At 32.0% G+C, this 16,440-nt stretch overlaps 1 protein-coding gene across 3 annotated transcripts in view; it reads left to right on the forward strand.

Annotated features, from left to right (window-relative positions):
• The window catches only part of Ascc3 (activating signal cointegrator 1 complex subunit 3), a 364,887-nt gene that overhangs the window by 96,066 nt on the left and 252,381 nt on the right, over positions 1 to 16,440 (forward strand). For all 3 annotated transcript variants that reach the window (XM_071613181.1, XM_071613180.1, XM_071613179.1), the window contains exons 9-10: positions 3,824 to 4,024; positions 4,481 to 4,621. In XM_071613181.1, the coding sequence (XP_071469282.1) occupies positions 3,824 to 4,024; positions 4,481 to 4,621 (342 nt within the window). The remainder of the gene's footprint in view (positions 1 to 3,823; positions 4,025 to 4,480; positions 4,622 to 16,440) is intronic.

Raw genomic sequence — 16,440 nt, forward strand, 5'->3', positions numbered from 1 at the left:
CATAAATCTAATAAATAAGTTGCTACTTCATTTTATATTATTTTAATTTTTTAATAGCTTTGTTGAGAACTATGCACGGTAGTGCACGCTTGTAATCTCAGCTACAAAGGGAGGCTAAGTCAGAGGAGTATCCAAATTGAAGTTCAGCCTAAGCAAGTTAATAAGATTCTGTCTCAAAATATAATAGAAAGGGGTTAGGTATGTAGCTTAGTGGTGGAGCACTTGCCTATCATGTGCAAAGCCCTAGGTTCTATTCCAAGCAGTACATAAAAGGTAAAATTGAAATAAAAAGCTTTATTGAAGCAAATTTTCATTTTTATGTCATATATATATATATATGTGTGTGTGTGTGTGTATAAATTTCGCATGTGAATTGTGCTGCCATAAACATTGATGTGGCTGTGTTATTTAACAGACTTTTATTACAAGTTTTTAGTCCAATTATATATATAATATAATATGGCTACTTTATATATATATATTGATTTATCATGTGAAACTGTCACCACAATCAAGACAGTGACCATCTATAATCATCATTTCTAAAAGATGATTTTAGTCCACATAATCTCTCTTCTTCTTTAATGCTACCTACCACATCTACTAATCATTCTTTGGGACAGATTTGATTATGTGTGCTAGACTTTTATATCAGTGAATAAAATATGTATTCCATTTTTGTCTGGTCTCTTTCATTCAACAGGATTGTTTTGAGATTTCTGTATTTCATTACAGGTCTCAAGAATTCATTTTTTTTTTTTTTTATGGCTGTATGGTATTCTGTCAGTGAATATGTAACATTTTGTTATCTTTTCAGCTATTGAGTGATCTGTGAGTTGTTTTCTTGTTTTGTACTGTAACAAATAAAATTTTTGTTTTTGTTTGCATATATATTTCCTTTCACTTGAGTAAATCTTAGAAAGGAGATATAGCTGGAATATATGTTGGGTATATGTTTATTTAACTTTTTAAGCATTACCAAATTGTTTTCCAAAGTAATTTTACACCTCTGCCATCAGTTTGTGTGAATTACAGTTTCTCCAAATCCTCATTAACATTTTTAATTTGCTTTTAATTTTAAAAATAAAAAATTTTGTCACTTTTAAAGATTTAATCTATTTGAATAGGTACAAATTGTTATTGCAACATTCATTTTTTTAATGACTAATGATGCTGAGTGCCGCAGTCTGGCTGGGCACAAAATAACCAAGCCGCCGCACAGCCTATTAGGTTCAAACAGCAACCTTTATCCCCGAACTCTCACCAGCACTCTACACACACTTCCCAGGAACACACTGCCTCCACCAGGCTCTGCAGGCCAATTCTCTCAGAACCCCGCAAGAACTCAAGGGGAACTCCAAAGTAGCAGGCGCTGGAGGCAGCAGGATCCGCCCTAATCCTGGAGCCGCCCTAATCCCAGAGCAGGGTCACCTTTCAACCATTCTCTCTGGCAAAAATGCCAGGCGTCATTCTGACTAAACTGTGGCTCTCAACAGCTGAGTATCTTTGTATATGTGTGTGCACTCATTTGCCATCTTTATATTCTCCTTGGTGAAATGACTGTTTATATATTTTGTCTGTTTTTGAAGTTGCACTGTTTTCTGATTATTATATTTAGAAAATTATATATTCTGAATACAAGGACTTTATGTTTTGCAAAGATTTTTATCCCATTATATGACTTCTCTTTTTTTAACAGTGTCTTGAAAATCATGTTTTTCATTTTGCTTAAGTCCAGTTTATTAATTTGTTCATGTTCATTTCATCTGCACAGACTTTTTGATATAAAATTGTTCTTAATATTTTTTTAATCACTCTTTAATTTTCTGTAGCATCTGTGGTGATACCACATTTTTCATTCTTGACAGGGCCAATTTGTGTTTTCTCTCCTTTTTTCTCCTGAACAGTCTGACTTGAGATTTATGAATTTTATTAATCTTGAAGAATTGCCTTTATGTTTATTGTATTCATCTTTATTATCTCTTTTATTCTATTTGCTTTTGTTTTATTTTTTTTCTTTTTCTAGTTTTACTTTGAAAGATAAAGTAGCCATTTATTTGAAATTTTTCTTCTTAATATTGAAAGTTACTGCTAGAAATTTTCTGCTAGATATTGCTTTTCCAACATCTGTAAATACTTATATATATGAAATTCTCATTTTCTTTAGTTAAGAATATCTATTAATGTCCCATTAGAATTTCTTTTCATTAATACCTTATTTAGGAAGTAAGTCATTTAGTTTTAATTGGTTGAATATCCTATCCAAAAATGTTGAGAGTATAAATATTTTTAGATTTCAGATTTTTTAAAAAATTCTCAATATTAGCATACGCATAATGAGATTACTGGGGGATAGGAAGTAAGACTGAAGGCAAAATTCACTTTATGTTTCATATACATCTTTATATATAGCCTGAAGACAATTTTGTACGTTTTAATAATTTTGTGCATGAAACCAGATTTCCTGATGTGAATACATTTAGATTGGTACTCAGAAAGTTTTAGATTTGTGAGCATTTTGGATTTTCAGATTAGGGATGCTTAACCTGTATTTGGATGTGTTCTAAGAAACTTTCTATTAAAGATAACTAATTTAATTTCATTGTGATCAGAGAGCAGATTTTATAAGATTTGCTTTTTCAGTTTATCAAGACCAATGCAGGTATGTTTATATTTTATGAAACAGTATATATTATATCTTCACAAATGTTCAATAACATTGGGGAAGAAAGTGTATTCTATTTTTAGATGAATAAATTTAATCAGGTGAAGTTGGTTGATAGTACTGTTTGGTTTACTGTAACCTTGCTGGTTTTCATATCAGCAATATTTTCTCTACAACTTTTGGAGAGGGACAATGAAATATTTTACTGTGCTGGTGGATTTTTCTATTTTTCTTTGCATGTCTACTGTTTTTGCTTTATTATTTTTAAGACTTATTTTTAAATATGTAAATATTTGAGATTTAATATCCTGGTGATTAATTCATCTCTTTGTAATTATGAAATGAATTTCGTTATTGCTGGCAATATTCTTGGCTTCAAAATTTATTTTTTTCTGACATTTATGTCATTCTAGGTTCCTGTGATTAATCTCAACCCCCATTTTGTTTACTCTTAGACATTTTAGTTTTCGTCACTTAGGATTCTTCACATAGAAAGACTTAAGGAAAAATTATTTTACCAATCTATGTGTTAGTGTTTTCTGTTAAGAGGACATATTATAACATATCATATAATTTTTTGAGGATTAAATGAAGAAATAATAGCGAAGTGCCTACAACTGCATTTGCTGCAGTATGAACTTTATGTAATACGTAAATCTTTAACTGTTGTTCGTAATATTACTGCTTTGTTTTTAAAAACTTTAAAAAAAACATTTTTTATAAAATATTGAAATAGAATTTCCCATTTATTTATATCTCCAGGAAGTTTTTTGTTTGCTCTATCACTAGTCATTTTCAAATTAAATAAAGTAGAACATTATCATGAAATTTCTAAATAAACTTGAACTTTAAAATATCTTCACTTAATTTTACTTTGATACATTATTAATTTATCATTGTTTTGTACTTACATATTGTGTGTACAAAAATGCCAATGTAGTCTCATTTCATATTTATTAAGTTGTCATTTCCAAATGCATTAGAATTGGGCAACAGTTGTATTTTCACAATTTGTCGTAAGTTCAAAAATAGGATGTACTAGAAACTGAACAAATTCTTTTTTTAAAACTCAAAGAGAATTAATGTTTGTATTTTATGTTTTGTATGAGTTCTTCACATTATCATAGTTTATAATGAATGATGCTTTTTTGTTTTTAGATTGGACAGTTGGCTTTTAAAGGAATGAGGAGACTTAACAGAATTCAGTCAATAGTATTTGAGACTGCCTACAACACCAATGAGAACATGTTGATTTGTGCCCCTACTGGAGCTGGAAAGACCAATATTGCAATGCTTACAGTCTTGCATGAAATTCGCCAACATTTTCAACAAGGTGTTATCAAAAAGAATGAATTTAAGGTAAGTAAATAACAAACAATAGCTTTTTAAATCCTGAAAATTAAAATAAACTTGTAGTTATATATGTTAAATGAAATCTGGAAGTTCTTTAGGATATTTATTGTACTTGAAGTCACACAACTAATACTGCTTAAGTTATTTCATTATTAAGGCAGTCCCTATTTGTTTTATGAAAATCCTATTACCCTTGTGAAAAGCTATGAAAATACATTAGCTTTGAAGCAGAACCAATTTTCCAAATGATAAAACTATGTAAACAAATTCCGTTGTCCTTTAAATAGCTACCCACTTATCCAACAAAGATAATACTTTTCATATATCACTATTAAGATTTTTTTCTCACAGGAAGTAGCTGGAATCATATTTCACAATAAATTGTGACTTATATTGGCTACTGTGAAGCAAATGACATTGTAGTTCTTGCTCATTCATCAAGCTAGTGTTCCTTTGATACAGATTGTATATGTTGCTCCAATGAAAGCCTTGGCAGCTGAAATGACAAATTACTTCAGCAAACGTCTAGAGCCACTGGGTATCATTGTGAAAGAATTGACTGGTGATATGCAGTTGTCAAAAAATGAAATTTTACGAACTCAGGTATGTTGTTTACCTAGATTTTTTTTTTTTACTTAGTACTTTTTTTAGGTAATTGTGAAAATTATTTAACAACTATATTTTAAGAAACTATAGTATATAATACAAACATAATGTAATGAACTACTTTTATTTGTAACCACATATTAAATCTGCACTACAGAAGAAGTTTTGCTGGTGCTTTGACTTATATCCTTTCTAACTTTGGTGATACTCACTGTGTTTTGAATATTATTAATTTCCAAGCATAAATTTTAGGTCTGCTAATATTAAATATTGTTTTTTTAACCATTAGGGAATGCGAATATGGTTGGTTAAGATTTTAAAATGATTCCTCTAGTATTCTAAGCCATTTAATAAGGTTAGCTTAATATATAATGAAAAATTAATTATTCATTTTAAAAAAAATATTTTTAGTTGAAGTTGAACACAACACCTTTATTTATTTATCTATCTGTTGTTCTGAGGATCGAACCTAGTGCCTTGCACTCTGTTGCTAAGCTACAACCCAAGCCCCAATCATTCTTTACTTTATCAATGGAAAGTTATTGAATTATGCTCTTTATATATGGCACCATATTAGGTGAAATGGCTTAAAGCAAAAACATTTAAGACATAGTTCTTGGCTAGACATTGGGGTGCATACCTGAAATCTGAGGCAGAAGGATTAGAAGTTCAAGGCTAGCCTGGGCAACTTAGTGAGATCCTGTCTGGAAAAAAAGAAAATGAAAAAAGCCGGGGGCTCTGAGGGTGTAAATCAGTAGTAGAGTACTTATGGGTTTAATACCCAGTACCATTAAAAAAAAAAAAGATATACTTCCTGCATTTAAAGATATTATTATGACTAAGTGGGAAAAAATATAATAGGACTACAGCTAGATTATTATTTTCCATTAATATAACATAAGTATGGTGATAATCATACTGCTTTTAAAAATAAAATAATGCATGACCAACTATTTAAATTTTCTACTAGAGATTGAACCTGGCTCTTTACCACTGATCTACATTCTCAATCCTTTTTTATTTTTTATTTTGAGATGGGACCTTTCTCAGTTGCTGAGGATCTCACTAAATTGAAGAGGCTGGTTTCAAACTATTGATTCTCCTGCCCAAGCCACCCAACTTGCTGAGATTACAGGCATGCACTGTGATTATGCCTAGTTGGATGACCAAATATTAATAAGGCAATTCAGAAAAGTTTGATAAAAAATAGATGAAACAACTTTGCAAACAGTGGATGATGTTAATCTTAAATGTAATTGGGGGTGAATTACATTCCTAGGGCTGCTATAGAAAAATAGTATGTATTTTGGTATTTTAAAATAACAAAAACTTCATCCTCTCTCAAAACTGGAGTTCAGAAGTATACAGTAAATGTGTCATCAGAGTTGATTCCTTCCAGAGGCTCTGAAAGAGCCTGAGCCTTTAACTTTTGGTGGTTACTAGAAATCCTTGGCAACCCTTGGTATTTCTTGGCTTGTGTACATCTCACTATGTTTTCTGCATTTATCTTTACATGGCTTTTTTCCTTTGTTTGTCTTTTCTCTTACTCTTTCTTCTCATGTTAACCAGTGAATTTTTCATTATCTACCCTAATCAATATGATCTCAAGAACCTTACCTTGATTATTAAATACATGCAAAGTTTCTTTTTCCAGATAAGGTCATATTTATACGTTGAATATTTGTACCTCATCCCAAATACCACAGTGTAATGGTATTTGAAAGTGGAACCTTCGGAAAATAATTGAGTTTAATCAAGAGGGTGATGCCTTTGGTGAGATTAGTGCCCTTATAAGGAGATTGATCTTTCTCTCTTTCTCTTTCCGTCACTTTTCCTTTGTCTTCCTCTTTCTCTCTCTATCTCTGTCCTTTTCTCTCTTTCTTTCAAGTCACCAAGGAAAGGCCTCCTGATCATATAGTGAGAAGGTGTCTGCCTGCAAGCCAGAAAGCTAGGATTCATGAGACATTAGATCTGCGAGCACCTTGATCTTTCAAATCAGTGTCTAGATCTGTGAGAAATAAATGTCTATTGTTTAAGTCACCCAGTTTATTTTATTTTGATGTAGTAGCAGCCTGAGCTGACCAAGACGATCAAATTCACAGTTTCTGGCACAACTATTGTAGCACAACTATAGGTTGTGGTGCTACAATCTCTGAACACATGACAAAAATGGAAACCAGGTTTCAGTTAAATTTATTTTGGAGTTAATAAAGATAGAGTGCAGTATAATCAATACTTCGGTCAATTTTACTGGGTTTCCTTAAGTTTGCCTCTTATAGACCCTCTTGGGAAAAAAGCAGATCACAGGATTTATATATACAGTCATGTTAATTTTAAGATTTTTAAAAAAGCATAATAAAAGATTGGGAAAATTTAAAATTTCTATGATTAGTAGACTAGTTACACAATATGTATTGCCCTTGATAAAATATTTATTCCTGAAAAATGCTGTTTTCTGCCAGGTGCAATGACACATATTTGTAATCCTATCTTCTAAGGAGGCTATCGCAGGAGGATCTCAATTTCAGGATAAGCCTAGGCAACTTATTCCCTGTCTTAGAATAACATATAAAGAGCTGAGGATGTAACTCAGTGATAGAGTGCTTATGTGTGAAGCCCTGGGTTCAATCCCTAGTACTGAAACTAGGGTTTGAGATGAAACTAGAGTCTCTGTTCTACTGGTAGGTGGAGTCTGAATAAGCTGTAGGCCTCTGCAACCAACAAAGCCCATTTTAGTGTTAGCAGCTATTCACAGCAGGGAATACCTACTGGCTTCAGGTTCTAGATTCACAGCCAGCAAAGCCAGAGAGTGGCCAGTTGCAGCTTTTAAATGGGTTTTCCTCTCCAATGTTGCATCAGACTCCAGTAGCTCACTGCCAGTTTCTTTCTGGTTCTTGTGTCATGAATTCAAAGAATGAAATTCCCCTATAAGGAAGAGTGAGTGTAAAAGAGTAGGATTTATTCAAGTGTGAAAAAAAGAAGCAGAACTCTTGTGGGTAGAGGGGACCTGATAGGTGTTGCCAGTGTTAGCCTAGAGATTTATATAGTTCTTGGGTCAACAGTGTTGATCCAAATTTATGCTAAACAGGTCTTAAAAAGTATCAACACTATTGGTTAGCCCTTAAGTAACTTTCCTGCAGTCTTCATTGGGGTCTGCCCCTACTTGTACTGCTGTCAGAAAGCAGGAGATTGAGGTCAACATATTGTGAATGCTTGGGGTTTGTTGGTGCTACGTGGAGCAGACATCTGTACTGGCCCTGCCTGGGTTGCCTGGATAAGACAGGTCGACATGCCCTGACTTACTTGGCTTTGACTCACTGTGCCTTAGGCCCACACTGGGATGGTAGGCTCCACTTGGCCTGGACCTGTGCTCACCTCCTGCACTTCAGTATGCCTGGGTGCACCCTGCCACTCTGGGACAAGGACTTGGCTTCACTATCATTAGCAACAAATAGAGGATTATGTTTTCTGGCTTAAAAGTATAAATTTGAGGGTAAAAAATGTAAGTAGCAACATTATATACTGTTGAATTCAATTGTATGTCATATACACTAACCAGATAAGCTACTTATACTGGTTAGTTCTGGTTGTACAATTATGAAGAAATTATAAATATTTTTTTGTGTTTTATTTTTTTACCTTTTCTGCTACAAGAGCGTGTTAAGTTATGCTGTAAAAAAATAAACAATGATTTTAGCATTACATTAAGTGTTAGTTTTTTATTCAGCATAGTTATTTTTCTGTAATATGGTAGCTTCATAACCTATCATTCAATTATCTGTTTTTTTCAGTAGAAGCAAGACAAAAGAGACACAAATTTATGTCACCTGCTATTGCTATGCTGCAATCACATTGCTTGCTTTGGCAATCTAATATTGTAGTTCTGTTGAGGAACAGTAGAGGAAACTGAGGCTTACAGGGCAACAGTAATTTCTGAGGTCTCATTTCCAGTATCACGGGGATAGAATTAGATTCCAAATTTTCTAATTACACAGTCTGTTATAAGTTTTTATGAATACATTTCATCTTCCCATCTTTTCTAGCCACAGGTTTTTGTTTGTGTGGGTGTTTTAAAGAAAACCAATGTACTAAAAGAGTTTGGTATTATTTGAAAGAAACTTAGTAAAATGATGGCTTGTATTTATAAGGGGAGAAATATCTATGGATGTTAGTTTTCACTTCAGTTCATTACAATATATGATGAATGTATGGGATAATTCATTTAAAATAAAGGTGTGGTAATTTTATAAAGAAAAAGCAAAATTGCCACCATTTATAGGTCATGACTAATAATGAGAGGGTTTGGGCTTTCAATTTTTTTCTCATTAAGTAACTTTTGAAAGTTTGGAAAGTTTTCCAAGACGAAGAGATAGTGAAGGCTTTAGTTTACTAAACTGTCAACAGCTTTTGCTTTCAGGATGGTAAATTGAAAAACTTTTTAACTCTAGATTGTAAAATAAAATTCTGTCACATCGATGATGATAGTATTTGTTGCTTTTCTTTATGATTCATATACTTCTGGTATATAGATACATGTCCATACTAGTTAAGATTTTTAAAAATAGTATTGAATGGTTAGTAAATGCATAGTGCCAAGAGCATTCCAAGTACATCTCCTACCTACTCATAACTCAGCAACCAAAAGGTTACTTTTAGGCACAGTAGGAGGCCTTTGATACCACTATGCATCTGTACTTACTGATGAGTTCCCTCACCAATCACCAGACTCTTCTTTTCTGTACCACTGTAGACTTCTGTATTATTTAGCATCAATTATGGTCTAAGATTGGAATGAGGGACTGTCCTGGTCGCCAGCCCAGCATCCCTGCCAACCACTTTCCTGGTGAACAATTGCCTGTCCCTGTGATTATTAAATATTTTAAATATTATCTGATATGTAATAAATAATAGTAGAGTTTAAAGATTTGTTAGTGAAAATCAGACACCTATGTAATAGAATTAATTAAAGTAATATTATTGAGAGACTTGGCTCTGGTTATTATTGTATTCATTTATTTAATGAAATAGTGTGGTGGAGTATATTAAATAATATTTAGATTCTGTCACTGACAGTTTTTTTTTAATCAATAATTGACAAATGGTTTTATATTTTAAAAAGAGACTTTGAAAGAAAAATTTCAGTGGAGCTATGAAACAGCTTTTATTTTTAAGGAAAAAGAAAAGGCACAGGTAATTATCATATGCTCATTCCATACTTATATTTAGGAATTGATGGTAGAAGTGTTGCCAAGTAGTGTCCTGAACACACAAATAGATATTAAAATATAGAAGCGTATTTAGGGATAACTTGAGAACTCTATTTTCTTTTCTCCCTTTCTTTGCTCTTAGTATAAAATTGATGTTTCTCAAAGTTGTGTGAAATGTGATATAAGTGGAACTTAAAGCCATACTTCCCACACTGATATAGTCATCTGATTCTTAACAAAAGTACCAAAAATATAAGTTGGATAAAACAGCCTCTTTAACACATGGTACTGGGAAAACTGGATATCCATATGTAGAAGAAAAGATCATTAAAACTCACCCTGTACAAAATAAAGTCAATGTAAATTAAAGACCTATGTATAAGACCAGAAACTCTGTAAATGTTTGGATAAAAAAATGGGGGAAACACTTCAACATTTTGTTGAAGGCAGAGCTTCTTGAATAGGATCCCTGGAGCTCAGGAAATAAAGAGAAAGAACAAATAAAGGGGGTGGCATCAAATTAAAAAGTTTCTGCACAGCAAACGAAACAATAGTTTTATAAGACAGCCTTCAGAAAGAGAAAATCTTTGCCAGCTGCTTTTCCAACAGGATTAATATCCAGACTATAGAAAGAAATACAAAATATTCAACAAAAATATCAACTAACTCATTCAATAAATGGGAAAATGAATTGAATATCACTTCTCAAATGAAGTAGTACAAATGACCAGCAACTGTGGGAAAAATATCTACCCTATTTATGCATCAGCAAAATCCAAATCAAAATTATATTCCATCTCACTTAAGTTAGAATAGCAACCATCAAGAATACAAACAACAATAAAAGCTGGGAAAGAACATGGACGAAGGAACTTTTATACACAGTTAATGGGGATGTAAATAAAACCACTATGGAAATCAGTATGGAGGTTCCTCAAGAAATTAAGTAGAATTACCATATGATCCAGCTATGTATCACTCCTCAGCATTTATTTAAAAGATTTAAAGTCAGCATACAATACATGCATACCCATCTTTATCACAGCACAATTTACAGTAGCCACATTATGTAATCAGCCTACGTGTCTGTCAACAAATATATAAATAAAGCAAAATAACAACAGTAATACACACAATGAAGAATTATTCAACCATAAAGAAGAACAAAATTATGTCATTTATAGGACAATGGAAATGCAGAGTTTCCAGTTAAGTTTAATATGCCAGCCTCACAAAGACAAATAGTACATTTTCTTACATATGTGGAAATTAGAGGGGAAAGGGGGAAAAAGATCATGAATACTATTAGTATACACAAAGAGAATCAGTAAGGAAGAGAGGAAAGTGGAGGGTGAAAGAGGTATTGGAAGTGAATGGGATCGAATTATGTTATATGCATGTAGGAATATGCTACAATGAAACTCATCTCCTGTATAATTGAAAAAATTTTAAATTGTATTCAATGTTGAACCTGTAAAGGTTCATAATACCATTTTGCTCCTCTTCCTTACTGGTATTAATTTCCTAATATAGTTATTATTGAATTTTTAAGTATTTAAAAAACATTTTTTTCTTTTACTAGCAGTGACGGCAGGAGGTATATTTTTAAAATATTGCTGCTCTTTTTATATTATAACCCCATACATTTAAAAATAATATTTGTATAGAATCTTTTCCAAATTTGTTTTTCTAAAAATCAATACTTATAGTCACTATATTAAGTTCAAAATGCCTTTATTGTTCATAATTTAAATCAGCCTCTGCCTAGGAATATTTTAATAATTTGTTTAAATGCCTTTAAATTAAAAGGATTTTCTCAAATCTGGTAGATAAATACATTTTTAATATTCTCTTGAAATTCAAGTTTGATGCTATCCAGGCTTTTCCTTGAAATAGTTTAAATTGGTTTTGTCAAAGAATCCATTCAATTATGACTTGATAGCAAAGGTAACAATTATATTCTTTTTATTAACAAATTTTTATTCTTTTCATATAATGTATACACTTAACACAAGGAACTGAATTTTGTTTAAAATTTTCAGTACATACAATAAAAAGAAGAGAGTTTTATAGATGTGTATATCATTTATGAATACATTAGAATTTTAAGTTTGTTCATATTTTTGTTAAAGTAAGTTTATGTTTGATTTCATTTTATTTCTTTATTGAACCCAAGTACATTCTCTACCACTGAGCTACCTTGTGATGTTGAGACAGTCTAAATTGCCCAGGATGACCTCCAGATTGCTGTCCTTCTGCCTCAACCTCCTGAGTCTATTAAGATTTCAGGTGTATGATAACACACCTGGCTATGATTGGTTTTAAGTCTTTCTTTTAGAACTAGCTAAACCTAATTACAGACATCATTATCTCAAAATCACATATCAGTCTGATGCATAATTTTGTAGAGTTTTATGTTTATTTCATGATTATTTTTAAAGGCATATGTGTTTGGAATTGGTATTTATTAAGTCGTCTTTATTCCAAATAAAATTTCCTAAAATTGGAATCATTCTGAATTGTCTTGATATTGAACCTACAATATATTTTACTTTAAAAAATTGAGGTTTTCATCCTGGTTTGTGTAAAGTGTGCCAACTGAAGAAATGCTAAAATACTTTATTTTCCTCTTATTGCTTGCAAGTATAGCTTTAAGAAATTTTTTATAAATGCTAAGTTTAACTGGCCATTTTTGTTTCACTGCTGCTTCAAGACCAGGGTTATTCTACTATATCTTCTTGCTTTAGTCTTTCTTCACACCATTAAGAAACTCATTAAAACAAACATAATACCTTCAATTGATTTAGTCATCCCCATTGTTATAAAGCAACAGTAGTTGAAATGTGGTCTGAAGTGTCCAAAGTTTCTGTAGTTGAATTCAAGAGATTCTACAGTTAAAAACCAATTTTTATAGTGTTGTTTTCTTTTTGTGTGCTACTGGTGATTGAATCCAGGGCCTTGTGCATGCTAGGCAAGCCCTCTCTACTACTGAGCTGTATCCCCAGCACTGTGATGTTGTTATCTTTTACTATCACTGTCTCACAGTAGGGTTTTTTTCAGAGGCTGCACACTGTGTGTGGTGTCATAAATGCTGTAGCTTATAGAACAAGTACTTTGTGTTCTGTTATCGTGAAAAAAAGAAAAAGTATAAAGGAATCCCTATGTAAAAATATTTTGAGAACCACTACTATAGAGGATGTTCCTTATATCTGACATTGGATGCTCTTTGAAATCTCAGTCCAGTCGGCTTGTCAACCTTATCTTGACAAACAAAGCAGGGAGTAAAGCAAAGCATGTGGGAAAAAACTCACATTCAAGGTTTATTTTTAACCCTCCTTTTCCTACTTTTATAAATTTTGTAATTTTAATAGCTTTTAAAATTATTTCCATTTTATATTTTTTGGTAAGTTTCCCAATATTTAACTAAATTAAATATATTTTAAATTTTCCTCTGATTTTATCAGTGTGGGTACTATTACCCCCCTCCCTCCTTTTTTCTTTTAAATATGGGAAGGCAAATTAATCTCATTTGCAAATTTTCTGTCATGCTGCTCTGATCATATTATTTCCTTGCTCATAAACTTTCATTGGTTCTTTATTGCTTATTGAATTAAGTCCAACTACCTAGCTTGTTAGGAATCTTGTATAAATTAAATGTAATATGAGATGTGATCTATTTTGTGGTTCAAGAGGGACCATCAGGTCTAGTAGCAATTATGATTTTATTGAGACTTGAGTATAAAATTTTCTTTTATGAGACGTAATTATATAATTCTAAGATTTATTATCAGGAGAAATAGTTAATACAGACAACAAATACTTTTTTGGTGTTCAGCCAAAAAGTAATTTTGATCATTTTTTTTAAAAATTCAGTAATTTGTCATTGGTAAAAACATGGATCTAACTTTTCAGATCCATGTTATATAAGGATAAGGATCTTTTCTTATATTTCATTGTTATCTACTATTAATTTTGAAGTTATAAAACACTGGTCATATACTTTAGAATAATGATTTCTCCTGTCCTCTGTCAAAGCAAGACATTTGCTGAATTTTTAATTTTTTCTTCTCTTTTTATATTTGCTTGCTTGGTGCTGTTTATCTCCACAGCTTTTGTTGTTGTCGTTGTTGTAGAGCTGGGTTATTTAAGGTTTTGATTTTATTTCTATTTTGATTGGGAATGGAAGGTGATTATGTTCAATCTCTTAAGTGCCTGAGCAACAGGTAAGGGAACCCCCAATTTATTTTGTTTTACTCTGCTAAAGAGAGCTCCATCAACCTTGGTTGTGAGGGTATGGGTGGCATTTGTGCTTATAAACTCAGGTCACACTCAAGGTTGATGTCACGCTGCTTTCATTTGCTTGTCTCAAGGTTTTTTTTCTTAGTATAGAGTCAATTGAATATTTCTCTGAGAATATGTATATATGGTACTTAGGGCAAATGGAATTGGATTAGATATTACATATGTTCAGGTTGCAGTTTTATCTGGATATTTGTATATTGTGTGAATAACTTACTATTGCTACCTTTCTGCATAAAATCTGAGAATGTCTTTATTTCATCTTCATTCCTGAAGGACTTTTTTTTTCTGGAAATAGGTTTGTGAGTTGTAAGTCATTTCTTTCAGGCCTTGATAAATACACTGCCACTTTTTTCAAGCCTTAATAGTTTCTAAGAAGAAACCCACCCCATTAAAGTTGTTGTTCTTTCATGTGTAATATGTTGTTTCTGTTGGGCTGCTTTTAAGATCCTTTCTTTGCCATCGGTTTCTAGAAGTTTATGTATGATGTGCCTTATTATAGATTTCTTTGTGCTTACTCTGTTTGGTGTTTCCTCAGCTTCTGGAATCTATTGATTGTATCAGATTTTTTTTCTGTAAATTTTTCTTTTGTCAGATTTGGGAAAGGTTGAGCCTTTATTTCTTGAATCCATCACCCTCTCTTCTTTGCTTATTGAACTCATTTACAAGTCTATTAGATCTTTTAATGTTGTCCCACAGGATCGAGAGATTTCTTTTTCTCTCTGTTGTTCAGTTTGGATAATTTCTATTGCTCTCTTTTTTATTTTTTCTTGGTGGGGTTAATTTTTTTTTTTTTTTTTTTGTCTTTTGGAACTGGGTGTCAAACCCAGGGCTATGCGAATGTGATGCAGATGCTATGCCACTGAGCTACATTCAGCCCTCTATTAATCTCTTTTTTAGTTCATTGTTTCTTCTATTACCTACATTTTGCTCTTGAGTACTTTAATGAGTTTTTAATTTAGGTTATTGAATTTTTCAACTCTAAACTTCTATTTTTTTTAATATTTGTTTTTCTTTGATGAGACATTTTATTTTCTCATTTGTTTCAAGGGTATTTGAAGGATCCTTGAAGACTTTTTATACCTTTTGTCTTTGTACCTTAAAAGTCTTGTCATATTTTTCCAAAATCTTTGTCTCTCATATTGGCATCTACTGTGTGTTTCTTCTGAGTTGAGATTTTCCTGATTCTTGGTAAACATTATTTTAAGTTGATTGTGGGATCTTTTCAGTATTAGTTTTATTATCAAGGTCTAGTTTCTATTTAAATCTTATTACTTGTTACTACCTAGGTGAGACAGTGGTTAGGACTCTGTACCTATTCCTATCCCCGCAGTGCCAGTATCTGCACACAGTTGGGGAATGACCACTGTTTTCTTTTATGGTTTTTTGCTCTTGTCACAAAGATTGTGTTTATTGGATTTGTCCTCTCTTTGCCTTTGTATACAGAGAGCAGTCTCATCTTGTTATTGTTGTTTTTCTATATTTTTTGTTTTGTTTCAGGAGTGAGTACCACTTCATTGACATTCTGAGCTTTAAGCTGCTTTGCCAGTCTGGGATATATAGGCAGCAAAGAAAGCAAAGCCAGCTACTCACTGCCAGTTCTTTTCTTGAGTCCTGAGGTCTTCATGTAGTCCTACTTCATTTCCACTTTTTAGAGCTTTCTGATGTCCATCCATTTCATCCATTTTCTCTAGAGTTTTTAGATGTAATAAGCAAGAATAAGATGAAGTGTGCCAACTCCATCTGCTTTTGCCATACAGACTAATTGTAAGGTAGTCAAATTTATCAACTCCTTTATGGTTTGTACCTTTTTTGTTTTATTATGTTTTCTTGGAATTCCTAGTTTATACCAAGTTTATGAACTCCTGTATTTTTCTTCTGATAGATTTAAAGTTTGTTTTCTACATTTAAATCTTAAATCTCTCCCAAATTTTTTTGTTGAGACCAGGAAACAAAATTCTGTAAAGTTTTGGGAAACTAGTAGGTAAAACAATAAGGATGGCAAAGTAAACATAGAACCCCAACATTTTAATATATTTCAAAATAAAAACTGGGAATTAAAATATTTATCAATTTGACGTTTTATAATTTGTTGTTATAAAATTAATTTTAATGTTTTTTTTAATCAAGTGACCTGTATTTTCATACATAGCAGATTAGAAACCAGCTTGTACTCCAGTCCAAGTCTCTTTATGTTACATATTTTGTCACTAAAGTTGCCATATTTCTGTATCGATTATACTTTGCTCTGGAATATATTGCATTGTTTTATAGCTTACTTACATCTTTAACCCCTTCATCTCTTACCCA

This window comes from Marmota flaviventris, chromosome 6 (assembly GCF_047511675.1).
Source record: "Marmota flaviventris isolate mMarFla1 chromosome 6, mMarFla1.hap1, whole genome shotgun sequence".
NCBI lineage: Eukaryota > Metazoa > Chordata > Mammalia > Rodentia > Sciuridae > Marmota > Marmota flaviventris.